The sequence below is a fragment of the Pogonomyrmex barbatus genome, unplaced genomic scaffold (genome assembly GCF_055798465.1).
Source record: "Pogonomyrmex barbatus isolate J1 unplaced genomic scaffold, ASM5579846v1 scaffold1, whole genome shotgun sequence".
Taxonomy (NCBI): Eukaryota; Metazoa; Arthropoda; class Insecta; order Hymenoptera; family Formicidae; genus Pogonomyrmex; species Pogonomyrmex barbatus.
Genome location: NW_028297098.1, coordinates 10,814,633 through 10,839,196, shown reverse-complemented (window position 1 = coordinate 10,839,196; position 24,564 = coordinate 10,814,633). Strand labels below are relative to the sequence as shown.

General features: G+C 27.8%; 2 protein-coding genes and 2 pseudogenes across 8 annotated transcripts; 2 read left to right on the top strand and 2 right to left on the bottom strand.

The window, feature by feature from the left end:
• The first annotated feature begins 70 nt into the window (after positions 1-70).
• LOC105423495 (START domain-containing protein 10) lies at positions 71-4,919 on the top strand. Of its 6 annotated transcripts, none has more exons than XM_089085411.1 (9): positions 71-89; positions 996-1,162; positions 1,275-1,425; positions 1,607-1,780; positions 1,830-1,995; positions 2,072-2,224; positions 2,360-2,484; positions 2,574-2,696; positions 3,040-4,919. In XM_089085411.1, exons 4-9 carry the CDS (start codon positions 1,625-1,627, stop codon positions 3,142-3,144), a joined length of 828 nt encoding a protein of 275 aa, XP_088941537.1. In that variant the 5' UTR covers positions 71-89; positions 996-1,162; positions 1,275-1,425; positions 1,607-1,624; the 3' UTR covers positions 3,145-4,919. The 6 variants fall into 6 exon arrangements, with proteins under 6 accessions (XP_088941537.1, XP_088941536.1, XP_011631559.2 ...); XM_089085410.1 differs by lacking the exon at positions 71-89 and adding an exon at positions 273-405; XM_011633257.3 differs by lacking the exon at positions 71-89 and adding an exon at positions 318-517.
• Positions 4,920-5,021: 102 nt separating this feature from the next.
• LOC105423494 (uncharacterized) lies at positions 5,022-9,334 on the top strand. Its single transcript, XM_089085409.1, has 5 exons — positions 5,022-5,081; positions 7,099-7,325; positions 7,720-7,937; positions 8,174-8,407; positions 8,563-9,334. The coding sequence occupies exons 1-5, from the start codon at positions 5,054-5,056 to the stop codon at positions 8,708-8,710; spliced, it is 855 nt and encodes a 284-aa protein (XP_088941535.1). The 5' UTR covers positions 5,022-5,053; the 3' UTR covers positions 8,711-9,334.
• A 581-nt stretch (positions 9,335-9,915) lies between these two features.
• Positions 9,916-16,136, bottom strand: LOC148938108 (uncharacterized; annotated as a pseudogene).
• Positions 16,137-17,647: 1,511 nt separating this feature from the next.
• On the bottom strand, positions 17,648-18,726 carry LOC148938107 (uncharacterized; annotated as a pseudogene). Its single transcript, XR_016138493.1, has 2 exons — positions 18,487-18,726; positions 17,648-18,426 (listed from the first exon to the last, which is right to left on the bottom strand). The product of XR_016138493.1 is annotated as an uncharacterized LOC148938107 (transcript).
• Positions 18,727-24,564: the final 5,838 nt, after the last annotated feature.

Here is a 24,564-nt window from a genome sequence, read left to right as displayed (position 1 = left end):
GGAATATAAACAGCTAACAGAGAGGAGCCATCGTGGTCGTGCAGACTAAGTGTCGGATTGGTAGACGAGGGATCCCGAGTTCAAATCCAGTCGGTCTCCGTTAATTTTTTCCGAATCTAATAGATATCTTTCAATTATAAATGCTTATATTATGTTTTTGCACTTGGATTTGTTTTCATGTGTAACAGTTGTTCAAATTATCCGCGATTTGCCAGTGTAGGTAATCGATTTGGTAATAATTCTAGTATGAACAAAATTTCACAATTGGTAACTTGGCAATCAATCTATCATTATATCTGTCATTATCGCGTGTGATTCACATTCACATTGTTACCGGCATCTGTGACGGTGATAAGCTGACTCGGTCGGTGTATCAAACGTGTCAAATGTGCCGAATGACTTGAAGTAATAATAACGATAATAATAACCAACAAATCGAATCCTTGTGATCTGATAGCACATTATAGTACAATAATGTTGTCGCTACTGCTTTTGCGGCCGCTAATAAATAACAACGGTAAAACGGTCGCGTTTGTAAATATACACGTACATATACATGTGTATATATATATATATATATATATATATATATATATTTTAATATATATTATTTTAATATATATATATTTTTAATTTTTATTTAATATATATATATATTAAAATTATATATATTTTAATTTTTATTTAATATATATATATTTTTTATAATGTGTGTAGTGTGTGTGATGTGTGGGGTGTATGTGTGTGTGTGTGTGTGTGTGTGTAGCGATGGTAGAAGTATAGGTTAGGTGTGTGTAATTATATATATATATATATATTATATGCACATGCGTATATGGTGCGTAAGATCAAGCGACAGACCGGCACTGCCCAAAAGAATGTTGTCATAGTATTGTATATCGAGATCAAATTTGCTCGCATTATCAATCCTCAATGTCATCTGCGACTTGTTTAGCTTATATGTGCCACTTACAAGTAATTCATGATTGTCGTAGCTTATTGGCGGAGTATGTTCGGGAGTGTTGTCAGGATTCAATTATCTCGAGCTTTTATCATCTGCGATAACCAGCTTTTTAAACCGGAGGCGTGATATGATTTGATTGTCATCGACTCGTTCCAGGACGCGAATGAGCAAGTCTTGGACTGCAGTAGAAACATGCATGTGCGTGTTTTTTCTTTGATTTCTCCTTTTCTCTTTTTTTTTCTCATACTCATTTTCTGTCTTTTGCTTCGAATTTTTATTTCTGAGCACATAATATACATAATCCTTGCAGACAAAATATGAGAAGAATTGTTACACATTCCAATATTCTTCTAATATCGTATTCAAGATTGTACATGGATTTATAGAGTTACTATATATTGAATGAATTAAAAAAAATGATAATACTATTCAGCTATTGATAAATTTCTAACAAATATCAGGTGAGAGATTATCTTTTTTCAACTAGTTTGAGAAAGAAAAAAAGTTAATTTTATAAATTCTTTGTGTGTGTGTGTATGTGAGAGAGTGATGTGTGTATGTATATGTGTGTCTATGTGTGTATATGTGTGTGTATGTGTGTATATATATATGTATATGTGATATATCATTTTGTTCCTATAGCCATTAGGTTCTGTTACAATGGATATTGGCATTGTCAAAATTGCAGAAGATAAAGACTTTGAGAAATTAAAACAATTATATGATGATAATAACAACTGGAAATTAGATTACAACAAGCCTGATTTATCTGTTTGGACAAAATCCGTCCCAGGAATTAGTTTTAGAATGGTGAAAGTAAGTTCTCCTTTTATTAACAAATGAATTTTATCTCTTTTTAAGACAGGCTGATTTAATGTTACAGATTAGAACATGTTTCCCAGATGTTTCACCTGAAACATTATATGATGTTTTACATGATCCTGAATATAGAAAAGTTTGGGACACTCATATGATTGAATCGAAAGATATAGGATTTTTTAATCCAAATAATGATATTGGTTATTATTCTAGTAAGTCTGGTCTTATCTATCAATTTTTGATTTTTATATCAAGAATCTCATTTTATTATGATTGTATAAATTTTAGTGGCATGTCCATCTCCACTAAAAAATAGAGACTTTGTCTTGCAACGATCTTGGCTGGATATTGGTATAGAACAATTAATATTAAATCATTCCGTCTATCACAAGGATTATCCACCTAAAAAACATTTTGTACGAGCAACATCTTACCTCACAGGTAAAATATTAGGAGACAAATTGAAACGCGTTGTATATCATGATTTTTCATTTCAAAAAGTAATATATATACATACACATATATATATATATATATATATATATATATATATATATATATATATATATATCTAAGGTTACATCGTAAGGCCTTCACGCAATGGAGATGGTTCCGAATTGGGTTATGTATCGCACACAGATCCACATGGCAAGTTACCTGTATGGCTTGTCAATAAAGTTACACAGATATTTGCTCCCAAAGTGAGATATCTTATAAAAAATATTAGAAGAAATAAGTATTGTAAATAAAAATAAATTCAATATTTGTTTATAAAGCTGATATTTTGTAGATGGTAAAAAGATTGCACAAAGCTTCTGTAGGCTATCCGAGTTGGAAATTACTTAACAATCCAAATTACAAGCCTTGGCATTATCCTGAACAGATAATGGCACCTAGAATACGTATTGAAGAAGTAAGAAAAAAGCATCTTATCTTTGTATTCTGTAAATGTTTTCATCTTGTACCTCAGTTTGCGAACTTCTATATTTTTACATAAGTTATAAATTTTTTCAGTAGCAGTTTAATTTTTTTTTAAGAAATTGCAATCTCATTTCTTTTTAGTATTATTCAATATGTATGTATATTTATGACAATATTCTATTCAATAATAGACAATAAAAAGATATCTGTAGAAAAATAGACTTTATTTCTTTCTCATATGTATTATAGTTAGCAAATATATATTTTTTAAAGTCGTTTTTCTATAATATACACAAATTTGAATTTTACAACTGCATGCTATTAACTCATTTCAGTGTGTAAAATCTGCAGAAGAGAAGAATTCAAAATATAATTATGTAGACGAATCTGATTTGAAGGAAAATTTGGTTAAGGAATCGGCCACAATGGACAGTGATTGATTCGATATAATAGAGAAGCATGAGCATTTTTAAATAAGGTAATATATAATGGGCTAGAATAATGATAACAAGGAATAATGAAGAATTATAGTTATGCAGTATTATACCTATACAGTATAACAATTGGCAATTTGTACATTTATCAAGTTCGATTTGAATATTTCTTATATAATAAATTCTAATTACACATAATGTAACATTTAATATATGTAAAATCAAGATCATACATTTGGAAAATTATATGCAAAATCATCTTATGTGCGGACATAAACGTCAATAAGTTTCGATGACCAGTTTTCTATTAGGTATTAATTTCAAGCCAGATTCATTGGCATATTTGTTAAGACTCGCAAATATAAAATATAAATATAAAAAAAAAATACCGCATATATACACACAATATGGAAAGTATATTCGAAACTCTTTTTATAATTTATATCACGGTACACACACGCGCACACGTCTTGAAATAACTTAATCTATCTTCTATATTGTGCACCTTGTACATTATTGTTATTTATTGTAAAAAATATTAATATATGCAAAATAATTGCAATTTTGTAGTATCGAAGAATGTAACGATTAGTTGGTAAGAAGTTTTTATTATTATTTTAAAATTGGAAAATTTCACTAGCATTTCCGTTCTAAAGCGCGATATAAAAAAGATATAAAACGAAGTCTAAGAAAGAAACGTTTTCATTATATAAAAGGGAGATTTTTTTCTATATATGAATATATATATTTCAATTTGTAATTTTTACAACAATGAATAAGCAATTTACAAACAGAATTGTGCAAATCGATGGAGGAGAGAGAGAGAGAGAGAGAGAGAGAGAGAGAGAGAGAGAGAGAGAGAGAGAGAGAGAGAGAGCAGAAGAGCAAAGGATAACGCAAACGAGCGAGAAATTATCCCTCCTATAAGGAATTTAAAGAAAGTTTTGTCGAAAATATTTCCTGTTGTATTAATTATAAATTGTATCGGTTATTTTGTATTTTGTATCGACGTTATAAGTTTTTATTATCTTTTTTTCTCTTGATGCTTCTTTAATATTATAAATTTGTGAACAGATAAAGAATCCTTTTCTTATTATAACAATTGTCTTATTGAAACAAAATTTATATCGAGGCAAAAAATTTGGGCAAATTAAATTTAGTAGACAGACATGAGACATCACTATGCTCGTCAAGTTTGAAACAAATAGCGTTACGAAATATTTTCTATAATATATTTCATGATGTAAATGGATATATAATGGATAATAATAACTAATTATTAGGAATTAATAATGAAATGGCCTAGAAACTTGGATAAGGGTGAAACTTGATATCAAATCTCAATTTCACATTTTCTTTTGTCTGCGAAAAATACAACGCAATAAAAACTTAGAGTGTAATCGATTACTTTATCAAGTATATAATAAAAATTTTTAAATCGACTTTTTTGAATAATTACTATAGAAAAGCTTCTCTAGTTGAGAAGATTCTGACAACAACGTTTTAGATATGATTGATAAGAGAGATTAGATATGATTGATAAGATAAGATTGTACATTTAATTTTGCTACTCGACTTGCTTCTTGATAGTGAAGTTAAATGTAATGTATAATCAGCTAAATCGCTATCAACAGCATCTCTGGAAATACAACTGTGTAACAATGTGTAATCTTGTGTAATTTGTGTAATTGTATAATTTCGTAATCTTGTGTTTACTAACACTTTTATAACTCGGATGTATATGTTAATGAGTAAATACAGATCATTAATTCTGTTATGAATATCTTATGTATATTTTACATATCGAATCTCTCCCATTCCTTTTTATCAATTATCTTGTTATATTACCTTGAATATAAAATTATATTTTTTCGACCTGGTGTGCATAAATGGTGAAAAAGTTTATTTAAACAGCATGTGGATGATAATAAGACAATATACAGGTACGTACACGCGCGATAATGCCTGCAGCGAGTCATCGTACGTCGCATACTTGTGTGTATGGCTTCGTTATCATTATTCTTAATTATACTTATCATATGGATACTGCTTATATTTTGACAACTAATGAATCTTATAACATTAAAGTCTTATAATATTATAGTTTAAAAAAGACATAAATATATTTGTTGAAACATCTAGACACTACACGTACCATATACAGAAAAACAAAAGGAATATTACATTTTGACCGCTTTGTATATTTTCAATAAAAAAAGAAACACTTCCTTCGTTCTCGTTTTTGAAAATGTTTTTTAGTTATGCAATGAGAGTTGCGAAATTTGAGAAATCGATGTAATATACTCTTGTTAATCTCGATCAGGCCTGATGATATGAGAGAAATGACTATCAGCAGATTATGTTGAAATGATTTTTAATATTAATATAATAATATATATTAATAATATATTTATTATAATATAATAATTTTAATATTTTTCATACATAATTTTCATTATTATTCATTTTACATTGTATAAATAATATTGATTTATTACGTTTATTAAATATTTATTTTATATTAATTATTCATTTGCAAAATAATGATTAATGACAGAAAAAATATTTATTTAACATTTATTTTATCACGTACATTTTACAAAATAATTCTTTTTCGATAATTTAAAAAGAATTTTAAGAAGTATACATTTTGATTTCTATACAATTAAATTGAAATTGTCTTTTGAAAAAATTAAATTCTTTTTTTTCTGTTCATAACGAATTTACTCGCGAGCAGTACACGATAATATCGACGCGACAGATGGACGCGACAAAGTTCTAATATTTCTTGTAACTAAAAAATCTTACAGGCTAAAATAAAAGGTACACTATTATAAATTTTAAACCATGTTGTAATGAAATAAAGTTGTGTCTTGTGAATGAGAGCCTACAAAATTAATCTTCAAGATAAAAGTAAATAGGGATTTTAACAGTGCAATTTCGTTTAGTTCTAAAAAATTGTTGTAAAAATTAATTTAGAAATCTAATATTTCTGAGAGATATATTTGTATTTGTTGGATATACTATTGAAAAACTCTTCGATTTTACTGCAAATTCTCTTTTCTTGAATTTCTCTCTGCTGTCTAAAATAAATATTAAATAAATGTTAAATAAACATTAAAAAAAAATGTTTTTTTTAAATTATTTTAAGAAATATTTTTCAAACGTTAAAAACACATTTTTTCAAAAATTAAAATAAATGTTTTTTAAATGTTTTTAAAATAATGTTTCGTCAAACGCTAAGATAAATATTTTTTTCAATAAGAAAAAGATATTTAAAGAACCATTATTTTTAATACTTTTAAAAACATTTTTGAAAATATATTTGAATGTTTTAAAGATATTTTTAAAAATATTTTTTTGCTGATTGGGTAACGTATTAATTATAATTTCCCATTTAAAACGTGAACACAATACGATTGTAAGATCGGCAACAAATCAAATCTCAGAAATGTTTTACGTATTTTATTTGCAAGTTATATTAGAGGATATACACTCTAAATGGCGAATGCAATATATGCAAGCCGATAGTTGGTCTGTTGGAAGTAGTGTTGGCTTGTATTATGAGCTTTTTCAACGAAGCGAATAACGTTTCGTGCAGTTCTACGTAATAAAGTGTGTGACCGCTCTTTTACGTCCTTTTAATTTTTATATTATATGTCGTTTCATTTCTATATATATATATATTATATCGTTTATTATTTTTATTAATTTACGAATTATAATGTATTGTGTGTGATATATCATACATATGCGACAGCACAATTTAAAAAAAAAAGGAATTTTTTTCTTCACACACACACGCGCGCGCGCGCGCACACACACACACACACACACACACACACACACACACACACATACACACACACACACGTGTAGTATGAAAAGATATAGATATATCATATGATACAGAATTATATCCATTGTCTAACCAATATTCTAACGAACAGCAATTTATAGAAAAATTAATCAATGAGAATTTTCGTTTAAACATTAATATACAAATGGTGATATCGCAAAAACATTTAAACATTGCTGAATGCGAAAACATAATAATATCAACTGATAAATATGAAAACGACTATGTTTCTGTATCTACAATTGAAAAAGTTGAAATAGAAGGAAATGAGAATCATGAGGATGAGACGATATCGATTATCGATAAGGAAACGCAAAAATATTCCAAGGTAAAAATTTTTTTTCTGTTTTCTTTTTTCTATTCCCGATTCGCGTGTTTGTCCTCTATTATTAAGAATCGTTTTGATATTACTTTTAAATCAGAAAATATTTCATTTAATATTTCAAAAAATTATTGAATTAAATCTTTGATATATTATCTATGTCGAACAAATAGAGATGAAATAAATAGAGACGAAAATAAGAATCGCATATGCAATTAAATTTATTATACAACGTGAATTCTATTTCTATAATTAAACTATAATTATATATTTTATTTTATTTAAAATTTTTTAGTAGATTTCTATAAATTCTTCTCTCTGTCTTTGGATGCAGCAAATTAAATCAATTATCCTGTATCGCCTCTTTTTATTAATCTTGTAAATGTCAACGGGATCGTAGGAAAAAAGATCGTACATATTATGCTTTGGAAATATTCATCATATCTCTGGAAGAGTATTTAAATCGACAAAAGGATCGTCAAAAGATTTAAAACAATCATCATGCAAGAAACGAATGTTCTCTTTACTCGATACATTGATTTCTACATGTATTGTTGGTCCCTTAACAATCGGCTTTTGGAGAGGTATATGGACAAGCATGGATCGTCATCCAAAATTGTGAGTAGTAAAAGTAATGGGGAGGGGGGGGAGTCAGTTGAAATAATTTGGAAAATATAATATGCGAACAAGGAAATAGCTTTCGATAATTAAGCTAACTTATACAATTTAATAGTTAAATTGTCCAAAATCAAAACTATTCGTCTAATTATTAGCGATTGATAAAATAAATTGAAAATGTAAAAAAGAAAAATTTATTATGCGCGTGTGTGTATTTAAGGAAATTTTTATCACAGGTTTCCCAGTTGGGTCTGTTTTGTATTCGGTGCTATTTTGCACATAATATACATGATTTTCAAAGGTCAATTTCACAACATGTTCATAACCAGGTGGTCTAAATTAAATTCGCGAAAACGACTACCTTATCGAGCATTACGAATCCTTTATACTTACACCTTTGGTATGGCTTGCATCGCACATTGGCGAGGTGGCTGGATCATCATTGATAATTACTTATTTATGCATATATGGTAAGTTTATGATATTAATTTTTATTCGTGATATTAGTTTTTATTCGTCGACAATAGATCTAAGTTATGCAATAAAAAACGGAACCTTTTGAATTGATTTGATAGCAATTTATTTATCGTATGTAATTTGTGTTTCGTGCGATATCTTTTTATAGGATAACAATATCTTTGACATGTTCATTATTGGCGTGTCTGGTGATTCTCCGTTGCATTCGAAACTTGATAGCAACCCCATTGATTACTATCATCGATATACCGAATTGCATTTTTCAATTTCCTACTAGATATAATGTGGTAAGTTAAAAATTGAATAATCTAGTTTCTTGAATAAAATATACGCGATACGATATGTATTTGTAATGTTCCGAGGATACCGAGGATTCTACGTTTTATAATTGCGATTACATAAACGCAACGTTTATATTGAAAGAGAAAGATTGGAAAGCCCATTAGATCAATGAACGCACACAGTTAATTATTAATTAATTCAAATTCAGATTCTTGTACGAATGAATTTGAAGCTCCATCCGCAATGTTAAATTACAATGATATTAACGTGTATATTAACGCGTGAGTGGCGTACTTCCGATTGATTTTAAATTTCACTGAGAAAAAAATATACTAAAAAAAAATTTTCTTTAATTTTAGTAAACTTTAATTTTAGTAATAAAAATTTTAGTAAAATGTGTTTGCATACAACTGTGAATGCATTTTTAAAAAATAAGAAGTTGTATTTATTAATTTAAAGAACATAATTTTTCTACTTATTAAATCATTTTGTAATTATTGAAATTATTTTATGCATTATAATCAATGTTCATTAAAATATAATTTTTATTCTATATAAATGTAGTGATTTTCCAATTAATTTAAGAAAGTAATATTATTATTAAGTAAATTATTCATTAATTATAAGAAATATTTTGTTTAATGTTGTCAATATTTATTAAAATATAAATTTTATTTTTATAATTCAATTTTCTCATTTATTTTAAAAAAATAATTTTTTTATTGAGTAAATCATTCATAATTTGTAAAAAATATTTCCTAAGATATAGTAAATATATGTTATATTATAATTTGTCTTTTTTAACAAACAGTAATTTTAAATAAAAATAAGAAAATATTATTATTAAAAATCTTACGTTTATTCTTCCATATAAGCAATATATTCGGAAATTAAAAAAAATTGTTATTTATTTTATGAACATTTCACATTAAAAACAATAAAAATTTTTACTTGCATTTAGATCGTTTTCTTCAAATCAACTAAAACTAATTACACTAAAAATATAATTAACTTTATAAAAAAAAATATATTTCAAATTAAAAAAATTTTTTATATTTAGATATTATTCTCTTCAAATCAACTAAAATTGATTATGTTACAAACAGAATTAACTTCATGTAAAAAAAGATATTTCAAATAAGAAAAGTTCTTTTAAATTTAAATGACTTCTTTTTAATAAAAAAATCTATTTCCTACTAATTATAATTTATTTAATTATTTTAGACAAATGTTCTCTTATATCAGTCTCTTATATCAATATATAGAATCAATCAAAACAATCTTTTGCTCTTAAAATGTCATATCCTGACTTAATTCTAAGATGATTTTTCCTTTTCCAAAATTTTGTCCAAAGTTTCAGTTTTGAATTATTAATTATTAAAGAAATTGTTGTCGTATCGTGGGTTTAAATACGAAAGGTAAGAGCAGCGCAACTTATCTTCAAATGCGAGCGTTTACGCAATGATGCGGCAATTATTATTTCTTTTAATAATTCAAAAAGTAAGCTTTGAATAAAATTTTGGAAAAGGAAAAGTCATCTTAGAATTAATTTAATAATATGACATTTTAAGGACAAAAGGTTATTTCGAATTGTCTGTATACATTTATTTAAACAATAGGTTGTACATTATTTTTTCTGATAAAATTAAAAGTGCATTAAATGATGCGACTCATGATTCAGAAACTCGCGTCGTAATCAGTTATGATAGAAAATGATAAACATCTGATATTGCGTTTGCAATAAAAAAAATCAAGAAAAACATATTTTTACTATAATCTGTCGATAAGAATATAATAAATGGTCAATATTTACACTATACACTATCATTTTGAGTCCTAATTTGAGCCATAATTGATTACTCAGCCTATGAATAGCGACTCGTAATTATGATTATTTAATATACCCTTAACTTCAATGAAAAGAACATGTGCAAACGAATATATTTAATAATCCGCACATTTTATGGAAATAAGGAATGTAACAATATATAAGATATTTTTTATTATACCATCAATAATATATTTAAAACTCAAATAAATTTTCACAGAAAATATAATTTTCAGTATATTGAAAATAAACATAGTAATCTAAATTTTTTTATTTTAGACAAAAAAATTGATTGATTTTGTTCTAATATCTTGTACGCACGTGTTTATGTGGATTAAAACTTAAAGTAGAAAATTTTTCTAATAGAAAGAATATTTCTTTGTTTTGGTTCAAAAGAATATATCGAATTTTTCCAAATGAACGGTCGTAAATATTTATACATATAATATTATTAATTTCATACCGTGTATCATTAATTATAGCTCATGATACTGTATGTAAGTCATTATAAGTTACTATTTCTGGATGTAAAACATTTTTTATATCAAGATAGTCTGATAATGTAAATTTGATTATTTTAGCATCATATTGTAAACGATTTGATAATTCTTTTCCGCAAACAAAACGATGACAAAGTTTTAATTGATGCTTGAGAACAAGCGTATAGGAAGGATTTGGCCGTGACGTAATAACTTTAGCATAATGTTTTAATTGTCGATGTTTTGCAAAGCGAAATGACATTAATGATCCATATTTTCTCATAATTCTTGCATAATGTAATAGATTATGATGTTGAGGTTTAAATGCAATGTTAAATAATTTTTTATATAAAGATAAATATTTACAGTAAGAGCAAGTAAATCAATACAATTAGAGATAAGGAAACGTGAACATGATATATTTACAATCTTTTTTAAAAATAAAAATAACTGCCAATTTAAGTTTTTTTCTGGTACAAAATCACTAATCATCAATGTCACAAATTATTGATCAAATAATACATTTCAGAAGCTGTTATAATAATTTTTTTGGTTTTAATTGAGTCAGAATTAAATGGTGGAGGTACATTCTCATGAAATGAATTAATACAATGTAATAGTCTCTCATTGAAAATTTCCAAAGTAAAAAATTATTCTATATAAATAAAATTATTTAATATTTTAAGAAGGTCGTATCTACAAATACCCTCTAGTAAATCATGCATTGGATCTATAGATAAATTTTCCAAAACATGATAATTACGGATCTTGTTAAAAATACATTCTTCCTTTATTCCAAACCTAGAATTTATAACACGGTTAAAATAATCAATTTTGTTCTTATATATTTCTTTTTTTCGTTAACAAAACTTTATGCATCTTCTTTGGTGACTGTACAAACTCGACAATAGTATTGAGTATTAAATCCCTTTTTAAAGAAAAGCCAAGAATTGTGTTCAGACTTAAATTATCCCAACAATATACATTAAACGGAAGATTTTATTTATTTTCCTCCTCTTTATTAACATTTATAGTTAATCCATTAGTACTTAGGTCAATTATTTGATCAACAATGTGTGAAAAGATTTTATTTCTTAACTTTTTGTGATCTTGATAGTTATGGAGTTGTATAAGTAAAATATTATCTAGATTGCTATTATATTCAGGAGATAAACTAAGTAGACTTAAATAAACTGCATCTAACTTATGAATCGATTTGCGCAATTCTAACGGATTATTGATTTCAAAATCGTCAAAAAATATTGCAATTGCGGATACTTACACTTTAATTAACAAAGATCCTATCAAAAGAATGATCAACAATTTGAGAGAATTGCTTGCAAGATGGAAAAAAATCAGAATTTATATCTTCCTCACTGTATAAACACTTGTTTTGCAACGCCGCTATTTTCTAGAGCCTATGGATTTCCGAAGATTCATAAGCCGGATCGCCTTTTCCGAATAATAGTTTCATCAATAGACAGCCCTTTCTACAATTTAGTTGCATTCTTGAATAGGATCATCGCCAAATCGATTCCGACGGGTAAAAGTTACATAAAGAACAGTTTTGAATTGATTAAAAAATTATTGAATATCAGAATTGAAGATAAATTTTCATTAATTTTCATTAAGTTAGACGTTGTATCTTTATTTACCAATATTCCGATTGATTTAGCGATTGAATGCTCAGCTAACAGATGAGTTTTTATCTCCAAAGACTGTAAAATACCAAAGGATGAATTTTTGGGTGCTGTACGGTTAATTTTAGAATCCACCTTTTTTATTTTTGACGATCGGATTTATAAACAGAACTTCGGATCCATGGGCTCGCCACTTTCTCCGATTATAGCTGATGTAGTAATGCAAGCATTTTAGAGAATGGAGTGCTTTTGACATTTGATTTTAGTATACCTTTTTTCTATAGATATGTGGACAATATTTTAATAGTAGTACCAGATGATCATGTTCATGACATTGCGGGGAAGTTTAATTCAATACACCCGAGATTATAATTTACTTCGGAAATTGGTAGCCAGATTAACTTCTTAGATACGTCTCTTTTTATTGAAAATAATACTATTATATTCGATTGATACCACAAACCAACATTCTCAGGTAGATACTTGAATTTTATGTCTCAGCATCCCATCTCACAGAAAAGGGGTACGGTCATGGATATGGTAGACAGGATCTTTTATCTCTCACATCCACAATTTCGCGGGAAGAATTTTGATTTCATGATTAAAACGCTCTTACAAAATGATTACCCATTGGATTTTATCTTTAAAACAATTAACAGTAGAATCAAATTTTTAATTTATAATGGTAAGAAAAAATACAATGACGACGACACAACATTGTTAATAACAAAACCCTGTGGTTTACTCTATTTTATGTGAAAGATGTCACTGAAAAATTTAAAAATATATTAAAAGATACAGAAACCAAATTAGTCATTTACAGTATCAATAAATTAAACAATTTTATTAAGATACAGAAAAATTCTCTTCCATTTTCGGATTAAAAAAATGTTATTTATTAGATGTATAAAAAAGTTCTGAACTTTAGATTTCATACAACCGAAATAACAATTTAAATTTTATCTATATCTTCCCGCCCTTTTGCGGTTTTAAAGCGTTGACATTTGACCTTCTAAAATGCCATACGGTTTGATGTTTGATGCACATAACCTCAAAAATCAATCATAGTGTTCACGATGGCAATAACAAAAAAGCATATTCGATTTTCCATTCACTTCGCGTCTGAAAAAAAATGTTGCTGAAGCCACTGCAATGATTTGTGTTGCATATGGAGAGAACGCTGTAAGTCATACTACATGTAAAAGATAGTATCAAAAATTTCGCCAAGGAGATTTCAGTCTTGAAGATGAACCGCGTGCTGGACGCCCTCAAAAGATTGAAACGGACGAATTGCAAGCATTGCTGGATATAAACTCTGCGCAAACTGAAAAGGAGCTTGCAGAATAGCTTGGCGTTACGCAGCAACCCATTTCCATACGTTTACATACGATGGGAAAGGTTCAGAAGAAAGGCAGATGAATTCCGCATGAATTGTCCGAAGACAACAAAAATCGTCGGCGTGACACTGCACTCACTTTGCTTTCAAAGTTTCGGAAAAAAGATTTTCTGCACAAAATCATTACAGGCGATGAAAAGTAGACTCTTTATGATAACCCTAAACGTAGAAAACCATGGGTTGACCCTGGTCAATCTTCGACATCGACGCCAAAGCCTAACATCACGCCAAAAAGGTTTTGCTCTATATCTGATGGGATTGGAAAGGTGTGTTGTATTACGAGTTGTTACAACCGGGTGAAACAATCACGGCAGACCGCTACCAACAATTGACCAATTTGAGCGATGCATTAGAAGAAAAGAGATCATTTACTAGTCAAGGACGTCGTAAAGTGATCTTGCTTCATGACAATGCTCGACCACATGTTGCGAAAGTGACTCAGGACCATATCTTTGCGTTAGGCTGGAAACTTCTCCCGCACGCGGCATATAGCCCAGACATGGCGCCTTCCGATTACTACCTATTCCGGTCGCTGCAGCATCATTTGGCTGATACACATTTCGTGAGATTTGAAAAGATACGAAAATGCATTGATGATTTTATCGCTTCGAAGCCGGTGAGCTTCTATCGTCAAGGAATTCGCTACCCGAAAGCTACCCGAAAGATGGCAAAAGGTCCTTGATGCAAACAGGGAACATTTCGCTGATTAATATTTTTTTGTTTGTTTTTGAAGATTGAATTTTAAAAAAAAGCTCAGAACTTTTTTGTACACCTAATACAAGCTACAGTGCACTGATTGCGATGCATCTTATGTGGATCAGACCAGTAGACAATTGAAAACGAGAATCAATGAATATCGAAGTCACATAAGGTGGAATACCTCTTCACATTCAGTCATTACTGACCAGGATATACACAGAATATGATTTCGATTGGGCTAACATGAAAGTTCTGGATGTGGAGAAAAATTGTAACAAACGATTAATTCTAGAAATGCTACACATCACACTACAAAAAAAAAACGATATCAATTTGCAAACAGACACGGATTTTCTTAGCCATATGTACACTTCTGTCATAAACAATATGTAAGCGTGTGACCATATTCACTCCATAACAATTTTTGATTTTCTATCCTCGTTATTTATCTTTTTACATTTTAATAATTGACTCGAAACAGTTAAGACGTGTTTACTTCTTTTCTTTTTTACTAATCGACTATTATCTTATATCTCTGTTAAACAATTTTTTTTTTACTTCTTTTACTTTTTTTACTTCTTTCTAATTGTGACTATGCTATTGCAATATACAGTATTTATTTCCTTCTATGTATAAGTTATTGTCATAATCGGCGATATCGAGGTAAGTCTCCAACAGTTCCTTGTTCTTCTCATTTTTAGACACATTAAAAAACTTTATTTCGTGAATATATCATAAACGATTCAAATGATATTGATTATATATAGTGTCTTTACATCAGCTGTGGAATTTGCCAATGGCGTTGGACGGTGTCGCCGTTGCAGTCCGACCTGCATCCATCGAGAGAATAGGACCATCATTTCTCTGGAGTACCGGTCGTGGGGATTCGAAAGAATACATGTATATATGTATATTGTAATATACGTATATATATATATATATATATATATATATATATATATATATATATGTATTGTTGACATGTTATTCTAAATATGTTATTTGCGATAAATATCATCACATACCTCGGTAGTCGAAGGGATAAGATGCCTGCCCGGTAGGCAGCAGATCCAGGTTCGATTCCTGGCTGAGGTGGTATTTTTTCGCAAAAGAATTACGAGTTTTCACGACTGGTTCGTGGTCGGGCCCTGTCGTGACGCACCTTCCCTTCTTATTTGGAGCTGTTTGGACAGAGGCCCTCGAGATATTGCACTATTGCGTTTATCGATGCGAAGAAGTCATGAACTAATATGATCTCAAACCATTCTTATCATATATGTATCTACTGAAGATGATCCGAAAATGGATCGAAACGTCTGGAATGTAAGAAGAACTTAAAATACAGATACGATTTAACGGATAATTATTTGCGCCTCATTTACTGCGCTTGACTCCCATTGCCCTTATTATTATTTTTATTTATTTTTTCTAATTAAAGGAGTCCTTCTTTTTTAATCTTATTAATATTATAATTTGGTAGAACAAATTCATTCTTTTTTAATCCTGTAGAATTCCATATTTCGCCATGATAAATCAAAGTTAGTAATGTATGTTAGTATTATTTTTGCATTCATTAATATATTTTATAATACTAGCGAAAACATTAGGCAATTCCAGAAACTTTTTCAAAACAGATTTTATAGGAACTAGAGCAATTGTTTTATAATGTATAACCAATTGCTTTTTTAACTTTTTCTTTTTTAGAATTAAAAAAGAATAAATTTTTATTTTTGTCGGTTTTATTAAACAATGAATATCAGATAAAAATTTTAAAGTGTAATGCTCAGTTTTAAATTTCTGAAAGCTATTTTTCATAATACTTAAATAATTACATATATTATTCGTATTGCCAATTTTCTTTTCTAATATTTCAAAACTGTCTGACAAATAAGTATAAAAAATTTCATTAACAATTTTATGTTCTTTTTATTCAAATTTTCAAAAAAATATAATTTTGTAATTAGAGATAATGTTATATTTAATATTTCAGAACTGAAATTTTCAAGAGAAAAGTCATAGTCTTTTTTTTTTATTTATTAGATTCTAAATTTGTAGCATAATCTACTAGATTTACATTCTGAGAAGTTGTTGCAATCATCGATTTGTTTAAAGACATGACAATGAATTCTTTATTATATGTTTTATATTTTTTGTCTGGTTCAATATGATAGGCTGTATATATATATGTCGAAGTAGTGAATAAACAGTATATGATTTTATGCAATTCGAAAAATTATATTTACTTTCTGAATATAATTGATTAATATGCTTAAGTTTAATATGGCATTTCAAATGTTCGAAGTGAGAGATGACTTACAAAACATACAATTAAACATTTTGGATATAAAAATTTATAATTATATTAATAATATTTTGAGTGTAATATAATCTTTAGAGAAGAGATAGTTTAAAAAATTTTGTTTTTAAAAAGTTTATCAATATGTAATATTCAACTTACGAATAATATGTATATCATATATGTATGTATGTACATATAACATAAACTTATATATGATACACTATATAATAAATGCATGTATAGATATATATATATATTTTATATAAATACTATACTATGATAAACAAAAAACAAAATCTTCAAAATTCTTCGAATCTTTTAGTCTGATATATAAAATAAAAATTTTATTCGGAAAAAAATAGTAACTCACTTCAATTATGTACTTAGCCATTTCAAACTGTATTGGTGTAAACTTTTTAGTATATGTTTTGTATTTGAATATATGTCCCACAGTATATGAAACTGGTACAATCCTTTCTGTATAAGCATCCATAAATACTTACTAGTATCAAGATAGTTAATTTTTAATACATGAAAAGCTTTAAAGCAAACATCTAAAGCTTCTAATGTAGATTCCGTTAAATATAAGATTTCATTAATTGTGACATATGAGTTGGTTACGTTTTTAATTGAGCCCACAATTATTATATAAGGTTGTACAGATGTTTGTATTTCATTTGCTATATCACTGACTTCTTGACGAATTTTTATAATATCAGCACAAGTCTATAATAATATAATCAAATTTTGAGTCAATGAAAATCATATGTAAATATTTAAATAAAAATTCAGACATCAATATACTAATAGTTACATATTTTATCATGCTATTTCTTGATAAAGCAATGGATGCTTTATTATAGTGTTTCTCAGTTTGACTTTTTTGTTTAACTTTTTGTTTTGGGGGTATCAAATATGAAAGAAGTTATATTACAATCGCTAACTTAGAGTCTTTAACAAACCAAAAATTGTTAAATTATAACAAAGCATTTATATTGTATATAATGCAATATAGTATAATATGAATAATTTTACCTTCGGATATGTCTAAATGTTTCCATTAAATCTGAGAAATCATCATTTTTCTCACTTCACTCATAACTTATATATTTTGTTTGACTGTATTAAAAAACTCATTCCATTTTTTTAAAGTTAAACAGAAATTTGTTAATTGCATTTGATGAAAATCAAGTTTTAAAAATTTATATCCATATGGATATTTTAAAAATGGCCATTCGTCGAATATGTTACATAATATTTTATCAGATGAATTCATCAATATTTGTAATCGATACTTAGAAGTTAAGCTCCATTTCTCCAAAACTGTTTCCCAAGATGCTTGATTAACTTTTAACCAATCCAAAGCTTTTTTAATATTTTCATTGCTTACTAAAAACATAACAGTTACATAATATTCATTTAAAAGTACTTTTTTATTAATTTACTTACCATCAGTATTGCAAAAATTATCATCAATATCAATTTTAGGTTTTTGTATCAATTTTTGTTTTAATTTTGACAAAATATATTTTCTATTACGCCAACACGACAAAAGGTTGCCTTTTGCATAATTTTTTTATTTGGAGTATAGATCTTTTTTTTTCCTTCTATAAAATAAGTACCTTCAGCTTCAGAAGGAAATATCTTAACAATTCATTCTGAAATGCTTTTAGCTATTTCGTTTGTCATACTGCAAAAATTATATATTACGATATATTATATAATTATTAATATGTAATTAATATGTAGCTAATAAATAAATTTTGCAAAAAATAATATTTACAACAAAAAAACATTGGATACATACATAATATTATGGTCTTCCATAAGTGATAATATTACACAATTATTATATATATTACAATTTATTTCTTGAGTCACTTAGTTGTTTAGTCTTAGAATTGCATAAAATTATTCTATCCGTTTTTGATTGTTGCAATAAATCATCAATGTTGGGAATTGTTTCTAATAAAAACATATCTTGAGAAGCAGATACATTTTTTTTGCATACTTTCTCATCATTATTATCTCTTTTATTGTATTTTGAAATTTTTCATTATTATTATTAACAAAATATTGGCTATTTTTTATATTCTAAAAAAATATACAAAATTTATAATATTTTATATTAAAAAAATGATTTGATACTGTTGTTCTGTTTAGAATTTACTATATTTTTTTATATTATTTGAATTTTTGTGACCTTATCAATTTCACAATTTAATAAAAACACAAAAAAAAAATAAATATTATACATTTATTATATATTTTTAGTAGCTTAATAAGTCTAACCTCAGACCTTTTTACAATTTTTTTTTAAGAGTTGAATGTATTAATAATATACTGAATACCGAATACTGAAAGAAATATATTTTTCAACACATCATATGTTATATTAAAATATATAATAATAAAAGTAAACTTTTTTAATTTATCATAATTAATTGTAATTATAAGTTATTGTGATAGTCAGAAACGAGTAGAATACTTATCATGAAATATTGTCATATGTAAAGGATCATAATATTATGTTTAATTTCCAATAATTCAAATTCATATATTATAAATATCATTTCTCTAATAATATTAATATATTAATTTAATAAAATTATGATTATTTAAGAATATTTTTTAAGCAAGAATGTATTGTTTTTTTTAATCAATAATATACAAGAAATATTTGCTTCCTATTTTTATTAAACTCAATAATAGCTCAGGTCAGATTAATATAAATAATTATATTAAAAAAAAGAAAAATAAATGATAAAATAAAAAATATATATTACTGACAGATATTTTATAAATAAAAGATAATAAATAAAATAAATATAATAAATAAAAGAACTAAATGGGATAATTTTTTAAATATTTTGCAGTAATACTATAAATTTCAATTAAAGAATCAAACACCAAACACTAGTTCAAACCAAACCAGTTAGTTTCAAACCAAACACTAGTATAAATGAAACATTTGTTAAGGCAACCCACATTCTGCATCTGAACTTATACTTGAAAAGGACTGACTTTGTCCTTCCTTTTTTGAAAAGTTTGTTTTCCAATATGCCATAAAAATTATATGGACCCACTTCTGGAATGAGTTCAGCAATTAAATTTTCATCTAAGTCTTTCATTAACTCCATTTTGATCCGTTTTCTTCAATTAAAATAAAATTAAAGAAATTAATATTCACAAGTTTTTCAATTAAAAAATAAAATAATTTTAGAATATTAATTATAGAATATTTTAGTATATGAATGCCTGCCTGTAGATGTATATTTATGAAGAATATGATACGTAAAATATTTATAAAGTTAATTTAATTATTTACTTTTGAACACATTAACCGTTTAAGCCGAATTGTTGCAAAATATCTGCATGTTTCCATAAAATATTTAGTCTCTTGAAATATATATACCGTTGAAAAAAAATATATCTTGTGATACAAAATATGTCCTGAAGAAGAAATACGTGAAAAGCTGTAAAAAAGCAATGCAAATAATAATATACGATTTCATTTAAGTCTACCAGGTGTATGCATAAGTTTTTTCCGGTTTAACTAAGAGATGTCGCCAGCGAAAAGTACGCAGCGTATTAATTTGACACATACATCATTTTGTTCGTCTGACATTTAAAACTACAAACACACACAGGTTGAGTCCGCCAAAAACTAGCGTCTTTGTTTTATCGTTCAGTGATCATGTCGAGTTTTGTGCCTGAAAAAGACCATTTGCGGCACGCATTGCTTTTTTTATTTAATCAAAAAAAAAAGGCTGTTGAAAGTCATCGTTTGCTGGTAGAAACATATGGTGAACACGCTCCATCGATTAGAACATGTGAGACATGGTTTCGACAATTTAAAAGTGGTGATTTCAATGTGAAAGACAGTGAGCTCTGGTAGACCACAAAAATGCGAAGACGAGTGCAGGAATTATTGGATGATGACCCAACTCAAACTCAACGGCAATTAGCAGAAGCATTACATGTATTACAAGAAACAATCAGCAGACGTTTACGAGCAAATGGGAAAGATCAATAAACTTGGTAAATGGGTCCCACACGATTTGAATGAACGTCAAATGGAAAATCGCAAAGTCACTTGTGAAATGCTGCTTCAACACTACGAAAGGAAATCATTTTTGTATCGAATTGTGACGGGTGACGAAAAATGGATTTATTTTGAAAACCCGAAGCGGAAAAAATCGTGGCTTTCATCTGGCGAAGCCAGTCCATCAACACCAAGGCCAAATCGCTTCGGCAAGAAGACCATGCTCTGGTGGGACCAGAGCGGTATTGTGTATTATGAATTCTTGAAACCGGCGAAACCGTTAATACACAACGCTATCGCCAACAAATGATTAATTTAAACCACGCATTAATCGAAAGACGACCGGAATGGGCCAGAAGACAAAGTGATTTTGTTACACGACAATGCGCCGTCTCACACAGCAAAACCAGTGAAAGACACCTTGAAATCGCTTGGATGGGACATCTTCCGCACCCGCCGTACTTCCCAGACCTGGCGCCATCTGACTATCATCTCTTCGCATCAATGGGGCACGCGCTCGCAGAGCAGCACTTCAGCTGCTTTGGGGAATTTCGAGGAAGTTAGAAAATGGCTCGACGAATGGTTTGCCGCAAAAGACAAGCAGTTTTTCTGGCATGGTATTCATAAATTACCTGAAAGATGGGCGAAATGTGTAGAAGCCGATAGCTAATATTTTGAATAAAAAAAAAAATTAATTTCCCTTGAAAATTACGTGTCTTTTTTTACTAAAAAACCGGAAAAAACTTATGCATACACCTGGTATACATACAAAAGCAAAAAGAAGATTGGTAGGGCATATGTATCATTTATATCTTAGCAATTATAATTAAAATTATACGGAAAAAACACTTTTGCTGGCAAATCTAAAAATTTAACCAGATACAGATCTGAAAATAATTTTGTTGGCTCAAAATTATTTTGTAGAACACTTAAATATGATGACAATATTACAAAAATGTTTGATCTTCTAACAATCAATTTGAACATCGTATATAATAATTTTGAAGGTTTCAATAAAATCGTTTTCAGATTCTGTGTCTAGCCAAATTTTTAGATTTGCCAGCAAAAGTGTTTTTTCCGTGTACGATTTTTAATTTTAATTTAATTTTAATTTGGTCGTATTCATAGTTCCTTATTAAGACCATCTTAAATATATCTTAAAATGTTAATACGACTCTGTGATTTATATGACGTCTTATAAGAGAAAATAGTATAAGCAAGGACTATGAATGCCTATGTATATATAGCTGATCTTTTTTTTGTTGTATATATTGTTATTTTGTTGTTATATATTAATCAAGTATATTCTTAATGTGCATCCAGATTATTAAATCAAACCTCAAACTTCTTCGAATTACATTTGCGCAAGTATGTTACACAGCTTAATAAAAAATAAAGAAATATTCACTGAAATGCTTGTCAAACTGCTCATATTAAGCTCGATAATCTGAATACAATTTTACAAATATCATGTTTGCTGTGATTATTATAAATAATGTACACTTACTTGAGAAAATTTCATACTTTGATGGCACAATAATCTAATCACTGTTAAAGAGATCACTGCGAACGTATCCGGTACTTATGGCGGAATAATGCGAAATTATGAAACAAGAAAACAAAAGTAGTATCACGCGCGCGGTTATAGAAAAGCAGTAAATTGATTGACTACCGCGACACTGTCACGCGCTGGCGCGCGGCAAATGTTTCTGTATCTCGTGTACAAAAAGTACATAGACGATTCTGAATATAAGATTAGATATTCTTATTTTAAGAGTATCTTAGATCTTGAATACAAAAAAGAATATTAGATATTAAGAACAGAAATTAGAATCTTTAGAAGAATTGGGTCTCTCAATGAACACTATAGATAAATAATAAATTATGTTGTGTTTCATATGATGCATTTATGTCGTACATCTTATATATCTTATATTATATACTCCATCCGAGATAATAATCAGTAAATGCTCGTTGAGTTACTTTCTTTACTAAACAGAATCATTAAGACTTGTAAGAAAAATATGCAGAAAAAAATTTAAATAGAAGAAAAATAAATTTGATAATAAAAAATACTTTTCAAAATTAAAAAATGTATTTTTTATAAATAAAAAATTCTTTTTGTTTTTATCGAGTATATTATCTTTATTCAAGTATACATTTCCTCAAATATAACAAATCGTTTTTAAAAAATATTTTTTTTTAAATAAACTATTTATTAATTATGTAATTTAAAAAATTAAATTTCAACAAATATTTACTAAAACATTAATATTTACTAAAACATTTTCTTAAAATTAAAAAATCCGGATTTAATATTTTAAAAATTCGTTTATTATATTTCAATAAATATTGTACTGTAATGTATTAAAATGATTTAGATTCAAGTAAATTTTTCAACAAGAGGTCATTTTTTCATTTTAATGCTATGGTTTACTATAATTAAGAAAAAAATTTTACTTTTATTTATTATATACTATTTACTTAAATGAAGTAAATTTAATTTTAGTAAATATATTTATTAAAATTAAGAAAATTTTTTTCTCAGTGCATAAATCTCTTCATTTTCAATCGCCAATCTTTTATTGAATTTTCATGAAAAATTTCGTAGTTTAGCTTATAGCATTTACGCATTTACAGATGATGAAGAGAACATTATCGAAAACGAACACGTCCATGTATCTTTGCTATTTTCTCCGCGTGGATTCGATTCAAGAGGAGTCCAGCTTCTCATTTCAACTAGCCTTATTTTCTTATATCTCAAACGATTCATAATCTCGATCTTTCTCGAGCCGTCTTTTGCGCGCGCGCGCTTCTTGACAGTCATTTCTTTGATCGCCATCCCGAGAGCCGCCGCATCGCGCCGACCCTGTACTCAATAGTCAAATGGTCTATAACGGTATTTAAATTATACGGTATATCCTCGTCTATTTTAAAGCTTGCAATTTGATAATGATAAATGGAGATTGTATATAGAAAAATATATTTTCGTCTGTTTTTGCACGTGCTATAATCGTGCTTTCTCGATTGTAGTGATTAATTGAACATCGATTCAGATTTGCGTAAAATCAAAGATTACTCACAAAAATCACAAGTCCGCATCTGCGTAAATTTTATTCAATTCGACGAAATCATTCCTCTCGAATAATGGTACACGATAAGTATACGAGTTGACAAGATTCAATCGCTTCTAATGGCTCTTTTCGAGCTTTTGCATCATATAGGTATTGATCATATTAAACTGACGAAATTGTAATTTGCTCAATGATCCCGCGCAAATTCTCAAATTACAAAACTTACCTATTCTATAATATTTTGTATATACTTATTATTACTTTCACTCCCCGACACAAATCTCTTCTATGCTTCCGTCCGATTTGCTGGAATCATTTCTCTAAAATTTATATTATGCTTTCAAACCAAACGTTCATACAAAACTCATCGATTCAAAAACGATAAGAACAAACCGCAAATAAATGTGA